General features: G+C 40.9%; 1 protein-coding gene across 1 annotated transcript in view; it reads right to left on the bottom strand.

The window, feature by feature from the left end:
- The window catches only part of slc24a4b (solute carrier family 24 member 4b), a 37,821-nt gene extending 18,827 nt beyond the window's left edge, over positions 1-18,994 (bottom strand). Inside the window, exons 1-5 of the mRNA XM_008276744.1 lie at positions 18,655-18,994; positions 11,698-11,805; positions 2,015-2,091; positions 250-324; positions 69-153 (exon numbers count right to left, since the gene is read on the bottom strand). Coding sequence (XP_008274966.1) covers positions 69-153; positions 250-324; positions 2,015-2,091; positions 11,698-11,805; positions 18,655-18,817 — 508 coding nt within the window. The 5' untranslated portion in view covers positions 18,818-18,994. The remainder of the gene's footprint in view (positions 1-68; positions 154-249; positions 325-2,014; positions 2,092-11,697; positions 11,806-18,654) is intronic.
- Between the last annotated feature and the right edge of the window lie 313 nt (positions 18,995-19,307).

The following is a 19,307-nucleotide window of genomic DNA, read 5'->3' as shown; positions in this document are numbered from 1 at the left end:
CCAACCATCTGGGAATGTCTGTGTGTATACAACCTGTGTGTGTGTGTGTGTGTGTGTGTGGTGTGTACCAATGACAGATGCAAAAAGCTCTGGTGCAGAACTGCCAGCTGCCATGAAGGTAGCTCCTGCAACATCTTCACTCAGATCTAGTTTCTACGGGGGGAAAAAAAAGCAGGAGATGTTTGGTTTACATGGACAAACCAAAATCGTGAAAGTGTGACCTGAAAGGATAAGACTACAACTCTGTACCTCACAAACTTTCTCCAGCGATGTAACAAAGTATTCGTCGCATGTTATGGCGAGGGCCAGAAACATGTAGAGTGTCTACAAGCAGAATCAGCAGTTAGTTGAAGAGTGCATGTGTGACAAGGAGAAGACAGATTCAAGAATACAAGTGGAAATGTGTCCGTACAGATACACCTCAAATCAGCAGAAATTAGCTGAATTAATAGAACCTTGGCTGCGGAAAATATTCTCCCGCTAAAGGACGGGTAAAGAAGAAGCACACAAACTGAAACCACATTAAATTTAACTGAGTTCAGCGACAAGCCGTTTTCCTTTGCAATGTAAAATATCTACAGAATCTACATTCTCTTGCCGCTATTAGAGGAGGGGGGCGGGAGGCAGCCTATTTCAGCAGCTGAAGCAAGATCTATAAATTATAGATCAGGTGTGACAACATCAGGGCCCAGCTCTGGCAGGCATGCTCTGCTCTATGCTATCCACAGGGGGCAGTGCAGGACTGCAGCATCAACAGGCCCTTCACACATTTTTATCCCCTTGCCAACAGTAAAGTCAGGACAATATTAAGTTAGATTTCAAAGTGGATCATCAAGCTAGAGAGCTGTAGGTGCAGTTGACTGGACTGCAATGCAAATCCCAGTTTAAAACTTATCACACCTCAAAGCTTCGCCAATAAAAAAATATCCAGCGAGGGTCAGAGCTGCAACTGATGGCATTAAGTGTATTATAAGCTTAATGCAGCATTTTTGTGACCCGACACGTCTACATTGACAACATTTAAAAGAACCGACTGCAGTCCTGGATGGGTTTGAGGAAAAAAATAAAACACTTTGTAAAGCAAGTTAAATCCAGCATTAAGTGTTCATTTACAGATGCATTAAAATAAACAATGGCGAATAAGCTTTGAAAGTCACAGGTGGCTTATGTCTTTATGTCAAGTCAGTGGAGCTTCAAATGACTGGAGGTAGACAAAAATAGTTTCTACCATGGAGAAGAAGATCAAACCCATTAAAAAGGTTTCAGATTCACTCTTGTGAATCATGCCAACATCTAAACTGGGACTAAAAACACTACTATCATATTGATGAAGCTTACTACACACACTTTTGAGCAGAAGATCTCCAGTGAGAGACAGTTTTATGACACACAGAGCTGTAAAATAAAATAAGGGCCTTTTTATAGTTGCTCAGTTGTTACAGTGCATTCAACACCTTCCAAGATAGAGACTGATCTATACACAATAACAAAGTTAATCTTAAGTTATGTCACATTCTGTTGAGCCAGCAAGCATTTTTTTATTTCTTATAAGGCCTAGAAAATGTGAATGTGCAACTTAGATTTTGTTGTATTCCTTTCACTTGCAGTTGGTGTGTACAGTATCACACTATGTCTGTACTGATTTGTCTTCTTGCTCCCTGTACAAGTTATGAACCGACATTGAAAATAGACAAATAATTAGGAAAGACACATCATCATGTTGTACTATGTACAACAGCAAAGGAAAAAATGCTTGAGTTACATTCCGTTTTATTTTATGATCCAAAATTCTAATTTATTTCCGTTATCCTCTTGTTCCTCCCCCTTGTATTGTCCTCAGTAAATACATGATCAACTGTGTCTCAGTTTGAAAATAAATAGAATTATCTTCGCATGAAAATGGGTGTATTCTGATTTTAATCTAATCATGCGTTTCATCACTAGAGAAGTTAAAAGATCGTGTGACTATTTTACAATCTGAGACAGGGACACAGAGACACACACACACTCTTACCGCCACAATGTGCAACAGAATGGCTCCACTCTTTCGTTCATTGTTGGTGAAAAGGTCATCAGGGAACTCGTGTATTGCTGAGGAGAGAGGAAATGTCACGGTCACCACACATCAGCAGCATGACTGCGAGGTACGTGTCCCCGCCCCACCCTGAGAGGACTGTGTGACTTCATGATGGGTATCGGTCTTGGAGGCACAGGCCTGGGGATCCCTGTCAGTCCAGTAGGCTTACACTGAATGACTGTGGTGCTGTCATTTCTCTTCCATCGCTTTCCACTTGATTAACTAACACAGCAAAAATGTCTAGTATACCTAAAAGCTGCACACCACAACCAGATCAAATGCAAACTGAACAGCAGCCAGTGATAATCATCTAAAAAAAAAATGTTTTTAAAAAAATCAGAAATACAAGGGCTTTGAATTCTCTAAGGAACTGAAATGGCTCAAAATGTTTTTCAAATACTCCTAAACTGCCGTATGTCACATCACTGAGCCACCGATGACTTCATACCTGTGCAAGAGAAAAAAAAGAACAAGAACAGTCAACCATCACATCTCCTCAAAACTGATGTAAAAAGCTCAGGCTATATTAAGAGCCTGAAGTCATGCAGAATTAAAGCAAGCAGGCAGAAAAGTCGCCCATGCTGAGGGCTCATTATCCATCATCCGGAGCTCCAGCTGGAATGCAGTATGATCATGGTACAACCATACGGCTCAGATCTCTCAGAGCACAGCTACTCTATGATGCACCTGGATGGAGGCAGAAGCTGGACGTCTCCATGACGACAACCAACATCTGTGGGGAGCGGCCTCTGTCCTACTTGTTCCTGTTGGACCTAAGCTGCAGGCTCACATCTCACCTCCCGTTTTGACAGGCCTGCAGCATTTCTAGTATATACTTCTACTTACAGAAATATCTGAACTACAGTTAGATTTCTACTTCACGCAGGCTAAAGAATCGTCGGCCATGCTAGCAGCTCTGTGACGCTCTACTAAGCTAGCGCAGTGCATTTTTAGTGTGTTAGAAGGCTAAAATTTGTCACCTAGCACTAAACCATGCAGATGTTTGATGGTGGTACAAGATAAAAGGCTCACCTCTGTGATTACAGGTCCTTCTGAGCAAAGCATGAATGTACATACCAGCCTGTGCAATGTTTTGTACCACAAACCTGAACTTCAGACCAGTTGTTTCTGTAAAGCTATAGATAGTGCTCTTGATAAGAGAAAACTGAGTTACTAGTGACACTGGAGACAACTCAAGGAACACTGAGGTCAGGAGTCATCCTCTGAGGACCATACAAAACCTCATGGCAAGATATTTCAGTCTGGACCACAGTGGAGGACCAACTAACCAACTGAACTCACCACAGCCATGCCACTAGAACGATAAAACAAAAGCGATGAGACTGCAATGTTCCACTTTCTATGATACGATGAAAAAAGTAATAATTCAGATTCACAAGTAACATTAGAGCAAAATGCTGCAGTCAGAGAGTAGAACAATGTTGTTTACTACAGAAAATAAAGATAAGATTTGGGTCCTAGTCACATCTGTCCTCACCGCTGTTGGTTTTTATGACATTTCATTGTGCACACACATGACTTAGACAGCGCAGCGTTTAAAACTCTGTGCAGGCAAATCAAATACTCCACAGGATGTAGTCCAAGATCACTTAATCAGCTGCATGCCTCATGGATTTCATTTAATTACATCACATGAGTGAAAATGGGGAACACTTTGTATCACCATATGTCATCTCACGTCATCTTTTAACAAAGTCAAGAAGCATGGCACAAAGAAAGTACAGTGCTTTCTGCCTATATGACACAAAATGGATTAGAGGACAGAATAACAGAAAGTTATAGCAATATATGAGTAGTACAGACTATGACCTTTATGTGTAATGAGAAACTGAAAACCTTGATGACATTGAAATGTTACAGCAACATTGACTGTGGCAGGCAGCTTTAGCTTATTTCATTTGACAGGTTTATGTGCTGAATGAAACATTTCAGAAAGCTGACGGCCTCAAGCAAAGATGCAGTCAATTACACAATTTGTCAGCTGTCCCCTCAGAGGTGATCGAAAACAAACTGATGCCAATACAGAGAGCTAAACTCCTGATACCTCATGACACCAACATCTCACAAACATACATTACTCTCGCTGTGAAAGGTTAGGCGTCACACTTCTGGAAAAACATGGGAAAAGTATCAGGTGTGAATTTCCTGCCGTCCAAGCCTTTTCACCTCCTACTTTCATCTTCAGTTAACAGCACTGCAGGTCTTCCATTAATCAATAATTAAATGCCATAGCTATCCAAGTTCTTTAGTTACTTGGTCTGTCCTTTGCACTGTATAAAAATCGGGTCTAGCTGACAGTGTTAAAAATAGGTGATCACAAAAGGTGCTTAAAGGGCGCCAGCACTGGGCCAGCAGAGCGATGACAGGTAGGCAGTGGGCACCTTCCAGTCCCTGTAAACATTCAAGCAGACAGCGTCTGCAGGGTTCATCTGTGTCTCCTCACAGTAGAGGTCGAACCGGACATGAACATGCTTCCACAGCCAATTCCCACAAAAGAACAGGACAGGATGTACACACAACAGAGCAATAACGGACAGATTGCTTCAGTGAAGCATCTCAAATGAGGTACATAAATAGAATGATAAATAATATTTACCGCAGATAAATCAAGTTTCCTATTTACAGAAACTGAATGGATAAAGTGGACCCAGCAAAGTGCTAATGTATACCGCAGAAAAACAGTCTACGGTGTGTTTACTCTCAAATTATTCCAGTGATTCATCAATAATATCAATGAATGTAAATTGTTAAGAGTTGCAACTAACAACATAAATTGGCCAGTTACATTCTTGATTAATTATTTGGTTCGTAAAAACGTCCGTTTAGAAGACTGTCCGTCAGTTTTTGGGTTACCATGTTGAATTGCTCGATTTGCCCATCCATTAATTCAAACATCATCATTACATAAGTCAAAGAAACCTCACCAAAATAGTTGCATTTGTTTTCTGTTTATAGTAAATAGTGAAAAATAAAACAACCACATACTGAATACTTAATTTTTGGAATTTTGTTTCAGGTACTGACTTATAACACTTGTCATGCTTAACCTAAACAGATAAGTTGCTATTTTTTTCCTTTTTCCTGCACTGAGTCTAAATATCTACATATCTGGAATCTTGAACCAAATGACATCTGCCTGCTTTGACCCAGGCCTGAACTTCTAAATCTTCAGGTAAACACTTAATATATTTTTCACAAGGCAACCTGCTTTCAGAAAATAATCTTCTGTGCTGCACAAAGGTTTTGTGATTGCACAATTGTGAAAAGACAACTAAAGCAGGACTCTATCCTGCTGTTCTTGTGTTTGTATGGGACTTTTTTTTCTTTTTTTTTTTTTTTAAGTGAATGAGGCGACCTCTGGACTGGAAATGCAGGCAGGAGGCAAAAAAAGAAAAAAAAAAGCTGTCTTCAAAAGCGAAGCAACAAATCTATAAATAAACCTTGTTTGGACACTTGACTGTGCTGCTTATGCAAGAAATTACAGGCAACATTTTTGTTCATCAGCCAAAACTACAGTTACCTCCTTCTCATCATATGAACCCAAGAAGTAATTTACAAGTCCACCCAGCGTTCACACGACTATTGTAAGTATTGAGAGCATTTATTGACATGCATTGAGAGACAGCACAAAAAACTCACTTCATATGTGGCTCTTACACTCAACTACACCACATATGCTGATATCAGTTTTTTTTTTTTTTTAAACTCAGAAGACAATAAATAGATGTAAATGATTTAATTGCATCTCTACTAGCAGACACTCGTTTTTTAAGTATAAAAACCTAAAATTTGTCATATGAAAGTGGCAAATAATATGTTTAGTGGCTATAGGCCACACATTGGTGGTGACAGCTTATGCCTTTTTTTTTTTTTAAAACAAAAAACAAAAAAAACGATAGGATTCTCCATTTTTTCATTAACTTGCATTTGTAAATATTTTTCCTGCACAATTGGCAGCTATGTAAAAAATGTATTGATTTATTTAATTAAATAGGATGAAATATAATATTTTGAGACATTTAGAGAGGGGTTGGTATTTGTTCTAAGTAAAGGGTTCCAAGAAAGAAAAAAAACTGTTGTGAGGGCCGTCCTTTTCTAAAACAAGAACTGTAAGGCTCAGACTTGCTCTCTACCCCAACCTAATTTCACCTGATCACTGGTTTTATTACATATAAACAAACAAGCTCTATCATTTGATTTGTTTCGGCTCTGCTACACAAAACAATTAAAAGTTCAGTGAATTAAAAAACCTGATGAAGTCAAAAGTATTTATGTTTATAGATGGGTTACTTTCAACAGTTATAAGTCTCAGTCAAAAATCCTCTCAAACAAATTACATTTAACGGCAGAGCATGATAGTCTTTACCTTTCTGCAAATATTCTATAATTTGGTCATATTCCAGATATCACGGTGCTGTTACATAATACAGCTTGGTATCGAGTGCCTTCTGTTTTCCCAGAGAGAGAATGAGTGGCAGGACAGTCTTCACCAACACCCCTGCTGTATTGACCTGAGCGATAAACCTTATAGTTACACAGACTGAAATGGAAACATGCCAAAGTCTGTTTTCATATTCTTATCTGTGGCCTATGACTGATGAAGCTAAAAAAGTCTGATTGGAAAAAACAACTCCTTTACATATTATACAACCAAATAAAAATGTGACGTGACCAAGATGGGCAGAGTGCCTGGTACTACCTTCTGCTGCAGCTGGGCACCAACCCACAGACCAACCAGGTCATTAAGTGAAGACAATTGACTCTTCAGAGGAGAATGATTCCTCTGGGTCATTATTAGCCCATTAGATAATTAGTGTGCTCCAGAAGACATCAGTGAGCAGCATGATTTGACTGCAACAGACGACCATTCTTGTAAACAGGATGACTTCACCACAAGCCCACTTATGGGAAAATTTCCAGAAACAAGAAGTTATGAAGAGTGCAGGGGCTTGGTTACCCAAAACACATGATTATCCTCTTGTTAGCTCAATACTTTCACATGCTCAAACATCACATGTACAAGTGCTCTCACATGCTCCTGTAAGCACTTTAACACATGCGATTTCAGTTGCATGAACACACTCGCATACCTATTACACTTCTGTTTTAAGCGTGGATTCCCATCAGCCTTTATGTGACCATGTGTGAGTAATCAAGCCGTTGGTGGCTAAAAAGATGCCTGGTTCAGTAACCTAAAGGGGAAACTACTGTGAAGCATATGCATTCAGCTGTGTACAGGATGAAGTATGATCTTCCAACAAAGAGAACTGAGCACCTTCTGCCTCAAAACCAGCCAAATTATTATCTTATGCCTCAGTTCTAATAAAGTGTGACACGCTGTCTCTAAAAACTTTTAAAAATCAATTCATGAGTAACAAAATACAGCAACTCTAATGCAAAACAAACTGAGTGGATAAATGCATAAAGGAGGTCACGCATGTTTAAACTGCGCAGCACAGGAAAATGCTGTGCAGGTGCTCGTGCCTGCACTGCCCTCTGCGCTGCATTGTTTCATCGTTGGCATGCAAGCGAGAAGCAAAGTGAGGTCAGTTTCCATTATGCACAGCAGCATAATCCCTGCTTGTGTAATTCCCTTTTAAAAAGCCTCCTTCTGGTGTTTCCCTGGAGTTGACAAACCTGCAGTCCAACATGGACGACCTGCTCTCCACTGCCAGTTTTACACAATCATGTTGGCGGGCAAATTTCCCCCCCCCCCCCCCCCAAAAAAAAAAAAAAAAAACCTCAGATCCTGTCTTTTGTTTGCCCTAAAGCAGAACTCAGACTCTACTCACTAACAAATATCTATTTCAAATCAAAGCCGCAGCAGAGGAATGCCACTCTCTCTTCAGGCTAGAGCTCCTGCTCTTCCAAACTAATTCTCATGACTAACATGAGACATGTACACCCCCCTACCCATGAGCAGATTAAACAACTATTAACTCATAGTACAATCCAGGCCATTCTTATCCCTTTGCTTTGTTGTTCCCCTTTTCCGTTTTTGGTTCCATCTGCTTTTACTGGGACAATTATGCCACTCAAGTGGAAGCTTTCAATAAATGGTATTAGCAGAATAATAAAAAAACAGCCATTACCTTTGTTCCAGACTCACAAGTTTCCACATTTAGGTGACAAATAAGAGTGCATTTGTTCCATTTGTCATGGGACTGCGACAGGGAGACATGGTATGGGCTGATGTGACTCAAGGTCTGCATGTGATAGCTAACTAAACAGTATTCAGATGTTGTATCAGCCACTTAGAGTGTAATTTGTAGATTGGAAGCGTGCTTTGTAATCAAGCAAGACCACAGAAAGCAGCTTGGACGGTACATTGCACCAGCACCGTCCAGGAGTTGCTATTGACTGGCCAATAAAGGAGGCACTTGGGATGAATGGGTGCCTGAACAGCAAAAGTCTCAGGTCAACAAAACAACATTAGCACTCCACGAACCCAGAAAAGGACTCCCTCACTGATCACAGGAATAATGATGAGGGAAAAGGCAGAGACCAAAGCTAGCCGAGTGTAATGTATGCAGCCCACAAACAGACACCTAATGAAAATGGAGCTTCAGATGTTGTATACACTCAGCATGAAGCTTCCAATAATTACTGTCATCCAGCTGAGCCTGGTTCCATCCACAGTTAGAGCTTTTCCTTGGTGCTACCACTGGTCCGCTACTGAGTGCCAGCACTGGACAAAGAGCTGCACAGGGAACCAGGACAAATGCACTTATTTGTGATACAAACACGTCACTTGGTGTCAGAATAGTTAAAACATGATGAAAAATTCCACTAAAAGACAATGTTCTTGTCCAAGAACCAGAATGCAATTCACACATTTAGACAAGTCTGTCATCCAAGAATATTTGTCATTTTCTAAGTACACCATTCACAGTGAGTCTGAGTCATACTTAGCACCGTCGCTTTAGATTCTTCAGTGTCGGCTCTTCCTATCATTGTGAAGCAGAATTCACCAAGCGTTGGATTGTTCACCCACTAATAGGGAACGTGAGCTGGGTTTAGACCGTCGTGAGACAGGTTAGTTTTACCCCACTGATGATGTGCTGTTCCAACAGCAATCCTGCCCAGTACGAGAGCAACCAAAATCTCTTCAGGGAGACCACCCTGAAGAGATTTTTTCATTAGAAATTATTTAACCAAACAGTGCAACATAACCAAGTTAACTGCAGAAAAAAACAGCTGTATTTAAAACTATACAGTTTTACCTATACTGCTTGAAAACAGCCATATTGTTCAGTAGACTTGCGCTGATTATAAAGGTCTAGAGGCCTTTCATTGACTTCTTCAGTTTTTCAGAAACCTATGGTTGTCCCGTAAAAACATTGGCAACAATAAGTCAGTGAACTCTTTGGAATATCTGCATTTATGAAAAACTGGACATATTTGCAGCAACTGGCCTCGGATGGGAGCAGGATCTGGTTGGTGAGAGTTGATTGCATATGTACAATAACAGACTCGTGCACCCTGAATGACAGGCAAACAGAGATGACTGGCAAAGAGACAGATAGGGCCTGTAAAACATTACGGATTTTTCTGAAGATGAACCAGCCCACCAACACAACAACCCACAAGGATTTGCCCTGATATGTCCACTTTGTTTTGTGAACAAAGACTGAATTATTTGGGGAGGACATGCAGCATGGCATAAAAATAAAAGTACCAAGTCCAATAAGAGTAACTTAAGACCCCCTGAAAATCATACTAAAGGATCGTCTTGCACAGCTACGTTCAGAAACACATTTACTGCTCACAACGAGCCAAATCAGACCAACCTGTCAGCTGAGGTGGTCTGAAGTCTACAACTATGACATGGTTATTCACAAGACCAAGGCCAAAGAACAGTCATGTGATCGGCTTACACTGATGAGGCAGGTCAGCAGTGGGATAACAGGAGGGAAGACTTGAGCCAATAAGAAATGTGTGGAATGTCTAGTCCAGTATGATGCCTCCGGTGTGAAAGACATTTCAGTTGAGAAAAGGCAATTCTGAAGGATTAGCAGTAAAACTTCCAGCACACCGTTTTGTTCTATTAAACTCCGTTTTTAAAAAGCATCAATCTAAGTGGCCACAATAACAAGCAGTGCACTGTAAGTGGTATAAAAATGTTTGCTTTGCTTGTTTACATATAAAATAGCAGGTTATAATGCGGATGATTCTACGAATCCCTGAGTGATTCTGCCTGCTGTGACCACTAATGAAGTAATAGTCTGGGAGTCCTCACTGAGTCAGATGTGATGAGGCACAGTAAAGACTACATTTAACACTTCAAATTACTTCCAAATTGTCTGTGCCCTGGGGTCATCCTCTGTGTTGTAGTGAAATACACAATAAAACAAATGCCAGTGTGAAGATGCATCGTATGTAGCAAAACAATAATTGTCAGGGATTAGATCTTCTTCACCAGGTTTCCTTTCCACCTACAATTCAACATCGTGACTTATGATTTAGAAGTTAGCAACCCCTGCATTTTGTGCAACCAGTTGGTATTGTTATATTTAATAAGAACTGGCCAAATAGGACGAAACGTCTAACCCTGGCAGCTTTAATGCCATTCTCTTCCCACTGACTCACACAGGATCATAGAAAGCTCATGTGAGCCAGGGTTTGTAAAAACAAGTCAGAGTGAGGCAATGGAGATGACACATAGATCAAATATACAGACAACTAACAGGGCTTTTTAATGTATTTTTTTCCATTGCTACCACTGCTCGTAGTGTAAAAACCAGTCAGTGTTCTAAGTAGCCAGTGAAGATTTCCACATGCGGTCCAGTATAATTCATTATAGAGAATGCCGTTTCCTGTCTGTGTACCAAAGCTGTTGAAACATAATCAATATCTGACCTTTTAATAGCACTTTTGTGGTTTATTAGAGTACAAGTGATCTGAACTGAGCTGGAACAACATACACCGAATAGAAAGTTGAATTAAAACAGCATATGAGCTTACAAACACCACAACCCTTTGACATTTTAGTAATGATTTTTTGATATATATTTTTTTTATTTTTCTCTAGAATCTCAGCTATTTAGATTTCAATTACATATGTGCACCGATTTATTTTTAAATAACATGACTTATACCCCATATAATTTCTTGATTTCAAGGCCACAATCATCAATCTGTTGAGAATCTAAATTTCATATTTAGAGAACACAATTTCCAGCGTTACTGTTTGTCAAATGACCTGTTGGGCTTGACATGTCGAGGTGATCTTGACATAAACAATATAGTTGGCAAAAAATTTAAAATTACACATTTAGCTTTTTGTTTTTTGGTTGGTTTTTTGCCATTTAGGGGCAGTGGAACAAGGTCTTATCAATACTGACATCACCTTAGGACAGTAAAGGCGTTTAGCCAAAAGTTGTCCATTAACAAATCCAGCAGACAAGTTGCAAGAAGTGCGTTTGTTTTTGTGTCCAACAACTCCTGCGAGAAATATCACTATTTGGTTGTTTTTTTTTTTTTTTCATGGTTTTAGGTTTTCTATGTTTCCAGCTCTGTCCAGGGAAGTTGAACAAAACAGTGAAGTTATTACACACACAAATCTTGATTAGGGGCCGCTTTCATTCAGAGTAGCATACCTGGCTCTGAACAGTTCTTCTCCTCCGTTTTGTTTTCTGGTACTGAAGCCATCAGCCTTCTCCCCCAGTGTTCAAGGTCTGGATGTCCCTCCACTATCATCCCGTGGCCTGAAACAGAACAGAACAGCTTTGATGATCAAACATGAACATAAATGCAGCATTTAAGCTCGTCACCAAACCTACAGCACATAATGTTAGAGGCTCATTCTCAAAGCCTTTACTTTTACTGCAGAGAAACCCTAGAAACTCCTTTTTGCATAGTTTAGAAAAGCGATCAAAACTAACATGGCTGCTGTCTCACTGTGAAGGTTTCATGTCCTGAAACATCTATGTTGAAAATCACACATTATTCCAAACAAGGTTGCTTCTTTTTAATCCCTTAAAAGTTCTTGTCTATGTAGATATGACATTTTCATCCAGCGGCAGCAATAACACATCAAAATGCAGCTGTGCCATTATGTTTTTGGGGTGGGAGTTTTATTTTTTTCATTAAACTGCTCTTAAGCCTCTTTAATGACAGAAAAAAAAAACTGCAGTCCCAAATCTATTATGTAAAATCATCCTGACGAGCTGAACAGTCCTTGAAATGCAGTTTTTGTAAAGTGTTACCACATCCAGGCAATGTGAAACTGAGGAAGCCGTATCTTACTACAGGATGATTGAACTGTATTGCTGCATATACAATTATGAGCTGATCACTAGGGAATACTTTAAGTGATGGTCTGTGTTTAATTCATATACAGGCTGTCTATTCATTTCCAGCTGATAACAAGTATTAGCACATAAATGCTGAATGTCTGATGTAGGTCTGCAACCAACAATTTGAATCATATGTTTAAACACCTCATGCAAATGCTCTTTTTCTGACTTTCTGAGCTGTTGACAAGTTCTTGACCACTGAGTTAATCCACAGCCTCATCTGATGTGGCTTCAAAGGACAATGATCAGGGACAGTGATCATTACACACACATTCCTTTGACCAGAACTAATAAAATGCATATGACATGATGCCACAGATGACAAGATAAAGACAAGAATAGGCTCTTGGCATGCTGCATGCTGGTATGTCCATTAGGTACGAAACAAGGGATTTGAACGTCCACTGTTTTTGTCCAAGATATCATTTCAGACAGCTCTGAATCGACAAGTCTGACAACGCGATAATGTCTTCCAAAATATCCACCAGGTTCGCTCAGGCCTTCCGGAAGAATGGGACAACACTCGAGCATCCAGCATCAACAAGCTCATTAACGCTGCAGCTCAGATGTTTGACTCTTTACTGACTTGTGATTTCTGTTCTATGACCCCCACTTTCCATCTACTCATTATCCTTATCATCCAATATAGTCATAATCAGATGTTTTATGATGTTCACGCTGTTGTAGAGATTCTGTGTGTTGGAACAACAAGAACCTATTCTCCTACGTTAAAAGAACAGAAAGAATTTGATAAAATGCTGCATTATTTTTTGTTCAGTATTTTCTCAATAATTGTTTCTTGCTATACAAGTCATTTTCGTAATGCCAAAGGTTACGTCATCAGCATTTCCATTTAGTCAAACCCTAAAACATGGAACAAAGAAAACCTGAAAGTCCATATGTTGTAAAAGGTTGACCTACAGAATGTAACATTTCTGCTTCAAAAAGGACTTGTGAAATAATGGATTTAAACAGCTGCATGTCAATAGGCTTTTCTTTGGCTCCAGATTAAAGCAAAATACATTTTTATAAAATGCACAATGTCGCAGTCAGTACATTGTTTGGTCAAATTTAAGGCAATAAGAACTGAACACAATTTGATTCACAATTGAATTGGCCACTTGAGGACAGTGGAATAAGCTATAAACAACACATACATCACATGAGCTTTAAAAGCTGTTGGATGACACTGGAGTCAACAACTATTCATCTTGTGATATATCTCTCACCATTCAGTGAATTAATTTTCACTGTTCACTGCATTTAGCTCAAGTTTTGGTCTCTACCAAGAGTGACCCATGTTAGATCTTGTCACTCATTTCCTAATCTACCAACTTTCAGTTGATGCTTTTCCAAAATCCTCTACCTCGCCCAAATTTGCACACATATTTTCAATTCACAGCTTTCAGTCCAGCATAGTTAGACAGCCTGGAGATCAGCAGGTGCTGGAGAAACAGATTGTACAAAAGGTGTCCACAACCATTTACCACAGTTCTTCAGTCCAAAAAACAAAACCCTCCAGTCATCATTCCAACCTGTTCCTTCCTACTAACCAGTTCACTTTCACGTCTCCACTGCCTCTGGTCCTCCCCTTTTTATTCAAGCAAGCCTCACCATAAAATGCTGTCCAATTTCATGTCAATAGAGAAAGAATAAAGGCCCGTTTTTACACAACATGTGGATGCTGTGTGCCAAACAGGTGGTTTTTGGTAAGCTCACTTTTGTCAAAGCAATAATAGAACACTGAGTAGGCCACGAGAGCTGAATTTTTCACGTTTACACAAACTCTATTAGACCTACTGAATCACAAAATTTTTTTTAAGGAAAAATTGTGCACAACAGTCCATCTAAATGCAATTGCAGAGCCAACTATGTGTGGAATCACTTGATCACAACTATCAAATCTCCAGTTTAGAAAACACAAAATCTGCACCATCTCCTGGAAGCCTCCACAGGGCAGAATGGCTGCCTGTACACACATGAGCTGTTCAGCACACTGCACTCTTGCTGCCAAGCATCTGAAAGGAAAAACAATGAAGACGTAATTCTGTCAGTACTTCTAGGCAGGCTGGGGGTAAAATAAGAACTGCAGTCCGCTGTGGCCATGACGCTGCTGGCTCATGCTACATCTGCTTTCTTCTCCAGGCCAGTTTACATGTTTTAATTAATTGTCTTCAGTTCAACTTCAAATGTTCATGTTTTTGATGTTATGAGATCTTGAAGGCTGCTTTTAACCCTGACTAATCCATGCAAGCCTGTCTCAAATCTCATATATTCCAAAGATTTTCTGGTGTTTTTTTCTTTTTTCTGGACAGAGAAGTGAGCCACTAACCACCCGATTTATCTTTGCTGTGATCTGGATCTGACATCATTTATTAACCATTTTATTAATTTAACACATAAAAACAACACGTTGCAGGGACCCCTGGAAAAAGTGTGGGCAGCTGTGAGACAAATTTGGTATTCATTTTGACATTTTACAACTTCACATTAAAAAGATTATCATCATTAAAGGGTAGTGATTAGTTTTGGTGCAACACTAAATTAACATTTAATTTCAGCTTCTTCTTTCCATGTTAGTAGGAGTCAAGATGTCTGTTGTATGAGTTGCTTAAAGATTTCAACACTAGCACTGTGAGTAGTCCGTTAATTGATTAATCACCAGAAAATTTGGAATGAACTATTTTGACAGTCAATTATATGTTTAAGCTAGTTTTTAAACTGTTAATCTCTTTTAGTCACTTGTTATACGCTGACATCTTGACCTCTGCTAACATTGAAAGAAGGGGCTGAAATCAAATGTTTACTTACGATAGAACCACAACTAGCCAAAATGGTAATATTTTTCATATAAAAAGGGAAAATCAGGAAACAAATGCATGGGCAGCTGTCAAGCTTTCAGTATTTAATATAGACTGCCATTAAAGGGGAGGGATTGTACACTGAATTTGCTTGTTTTGGTTTTTAAAGATGTTAAAAGCACATTGTTGTTAAAAATGTATTATTTCAGTATCGTGATGCTTCATTTGATGTAGAGTCACCATAGGTATGTCTCACTGCCCTGTCTAAATACCTTTCCCAACACAACTGTCCACCAAAAACAACCCCACTGGTTGTGCTATTACAACCCATTATTTCAATTCATCTTCAGGTGACCTCCACTCAAACTACATCAGTTGTTTCAGCAAATGTCCCACAACATACATACATTTAAAGCCCTCTAGAGGCACTAGTAATTAAGAGGGAGTGAAGGACAACACTAGCTGATGTTTTAATGTGACAAAGCCCATGTGAGGATGAGTTCAGAGTGGATGGATGGGTCAGTACAATGACCCATCACTTCTAGTTTCAAACACATAGTGTGTTGTTTGTATTAATCATGACAATACTTACTCATGTTAATCACCGTTACTATGGCCAAAAAAAAACGTTAAAAAAATTGCCGTGCCTTTTTGCTTGATCTAAATCCTCTGCAAAGCATGGCACTGTGAGCCTATACAGGTCGCTGCTTGGGAAGTTGTTGTTGTTGGTTCCAGGAACAAAGAGGATTTTGGAAACAGTAACACAAAGATAGTGTAAAAAGTGAACATCTGCTGAGTTTAGTTCCTGTATAATTAACCAGGTTGTTTTTGTTTCCAAACCTAACAAAACCCTCACCTCACTGTTACATCATGATATGTTTGTCATTTATTTTCTTCGACATCAATTGTTAGCACTTCATGTGTGACATATCTTCTGTCACTGATATCCTCCTGTTAGTTGTATTACGACAAGCAACCGGCATATAGTTTGGGTCGGATCTGTCAAGCTGTATAAGTTAAACTGTTTGGTAGACACATGGTGTAAAAAAAATAAAGAAATAAATGCATTCTAATACCTGCACAATAATAAACATTTGAAAAAGCTACTCAAACTCTTTGGAGCGGAAACTAAATAAAGAGCTAAAAAAGGACTGAAAAAAACAAAGCTGTATTTACACTTCAAGCTGATTATCTTGAGCAGCAGAGGGACAAAGAGTGGGCCGGCTATAATACCACAGTGAAAATGTCATCCTCCACCTTAGTTCAATCAGCTCAGGAGGGAGATAGACCAAGGACAACCATGCATCAATCTTCCCATGCTGTGAACAAGCTCTGCATCCCCCTCAGCCATCACAGTCAGCCTGCTGCAAGTACCTGTCAGAGCTCTGCCCTGCTTCTCTAAACACCTGTTCTCATCCCCCATGTGGAGCTTCGTCCATCTCTCTCTCTCTCTCACACACACACACACACACTCAACCTGATCAGCATGCATGACAGCATGTCGTGCCCCACCCTTACTCATGGAGATGTAACCCAGGAGTAGTACATCAGAACCCATCCATCTCTACCATTCAGGACTATCATCACTCCTCCCATGCTACTATCAATCAATTTGGTGGCAAGCACAGGGAGCAGGTTTTACTGTGACATGACAAATGTTTGTTCCTGTTGAGATGGTTGAAAGAAAAGAAGGCCACAGCTTTTCAGGTAGACAGATTTGATGACAGTAAGCTTTGGATCTTGTGGTTCGGAGGGGATTTCTGTTTTTCCTCTCATGTATGTCACCTTGAAATCCCACCAGTAGCATCAGTACGGTTGCTGACAAAACAGACTAAAACCCACCAGAAATGGCTTCTGTCAAATGCCTTCATGTGACAACTGCTGCGAGGGTCAGGCAAACTTGATTAAATGAAAAAAAGCCGGCCATTAGTGACCAAGGGGGGCTTACTTTGGGCCTGCCTTTGGAGATAAGAGATTTGCAATAGCCTGTATGATATCATTCCAGAATAATCTTTTAAGCCTCTTGTTGTTTTAATGTAATTAATAAAACTGCCTATATGTCCGTTTAGAGATACAGTCAGCCAGTAGCTGTGGTGAATTTACAGCTGCGGGACCTGAGTGGTTGCAAATGGATGGATCCCAAGAGAGGGAGGGAGGCTGAAGTGTCGGTGGAGAACAACTTTAAGGGGGTAAAAATAAAATAAAAACACAAAACCTCCCTTCTTTCATGTAAAAATGACTGATTTAAATACAAAAGCAAGTCTCGCCAGTGCTCAAAATGTTCAGAAAATTCATCCTGCGCCCGAACAGTCTGGCTGCTCCTCACATGAACCGCACAATCCTGAGCGACGGTTTTGTCTTGTTCACCTCTGATCCCAGTGGTGTGTCAGATATCATTTCTCACCAGCCGAACGTCGAGGTTGGCTCTTAGATTACATAACTGTGTGTGAGGCTGTGTGGGATGCTCTGCGTGTCAGTGTTAGCACGAGCCCGCGGTAGGAGTTTGGACATGTGTGCTCGGGAGGGACCGCTGCGTGGAGAGAGTGCGCGCCTGCACGGGGGCATCACACGCATCAATAACCGTCTGAACCGTTTGCTCAGCGCACACCTCGCTCATTAGCAGTGAATGTGGCAATGTCTAAGCAGCCCGGTGTTACACCCCCCCCACCCCTCCCCTCTAAATGATCAGCGGTGGCCTCTGCGTAAAAATCGGCATCCCTCGATCTCCATGCGGAACCGGAGAGCGTGACGATGCTCGTGATCCAGGGTGTGCAATGGTGTGTGAAGACCCGGGCCAGACACGATGATGCCTGCATTAACCACGATCCTGCGCTCTAGTGTAGTGTGACCGACAACGAGCCTGGCGCCAAATCTTGTGTGGAAAATAAAGCAAGCAAACCAAAACCAAACGGCGTCCGTGCTGGGGTCGGTCGGCTGCCTGGTCTTTTTGTGCATGCGGTGTGCGTGTGTGTAATTATGAGCTTGGCTCTCAATTTTAAAACGTGCCGCTGCCACGGCGCGCACACTGCGGCATTTACAGTCAATCAGACGCATATATTGCCTCAAGTCCAGCATGGGATTTTTTAAAATGATGTGACCTGACGATAACATGTGCAGATGGCATTTTTTTAAAGAGTGATGGGCCACAAACAGCAAACGCACATATCTATTTTAATGCAAACTGCACATTTCACCTACGTGGTTGGAAGCGGCTATCAGTAGCGCTGCATGCGCATTTTGGACGAGAAAACGGAGCCGCTACTGCTCGAAAATCCTGTGTTTTGGTCCTGTGCCCTTGACATTGAAGCCTGATGGTTTGTTTATGTGATCGATACGAGGTAGCTCAATAAACAAATAACTGGTGTGCGTGCGGCTGCATTATCACACTGCAGAATTCTGGTCCACTCTGCTCGGTCCTCGGCTCGGTGGAACCCGGTCTCCCCTCCTCCCCACTCACCTGTCTTGGTCAACAGCGCTGACATGCTCCACGCTACGAAGAGGACACTGCAGATAAAGCACACCTGAACAAATAACATCTCCCTCCTCTTGCGAACTTTGAATATCTTCGCAATTATTGTCTTTTTGGATGGGCTCACGGTGTCGGTGTCGTCCCGCTCCATGCTTCCCAGCTCGGCCGGCGGCCACTTTTTGCGCCCTTGAGAGCCGAAGAAACTGCCGCCCCGATTGCCTCTTCACACGGAACACAACCGGGATGTGCTCCTCATGTCAAGCCGTCTAGTGCGCAGATAGGGAGTAGTACAGCAAACAGTTTATTCCCTCTTCTCGTCTCCGCCGCTGAGAAGATGCCTTTCAGTTGCTGGGACTGGTAAACTGGGCAATGACACGGCGGTCAAATTCGGATATAGATCTCCAAATCAATTCAGCGATACTCCTGAATTCGGAATCTGCAAGAGGTTGACAATCGGACGGGCTCCCATTGCAATATGCATCCTGTCCCGTGGAGAGAGAGAAAAAAAAATCAGGTGCAATATTCTCAATCCGTAGTAGAGTTTCAGTGTTTGGCATAAAATGCGTCAGTGTCCAGTCATAAACGTGGAATGGCTCAGCTGCGCCGGATCGCAAACCCCACGCACCTGCGGCTGTTAAGTG

The sequence above is a fragment of the Stegastes partitus genome, unplaced genomic scaffold (genome assembly GCF_000690725.1).
Source record: "Stegastes partitus isolate 25-593 unplaced genomic scaffold, Stegastes_partitus-1.0.2 Scaffold80, whole genome shotgun sequence".
NCBI lineage: Eukaryota > Metazoa > Chordata > Actinopteri > Pomacentridae > Stegastes > Stegastes partitus.
The sequence above is the reverse complement of the archived record's forward strand: the minus strand, read 5'-3'. Positions and strand labels throughout refer to the sequence as shown.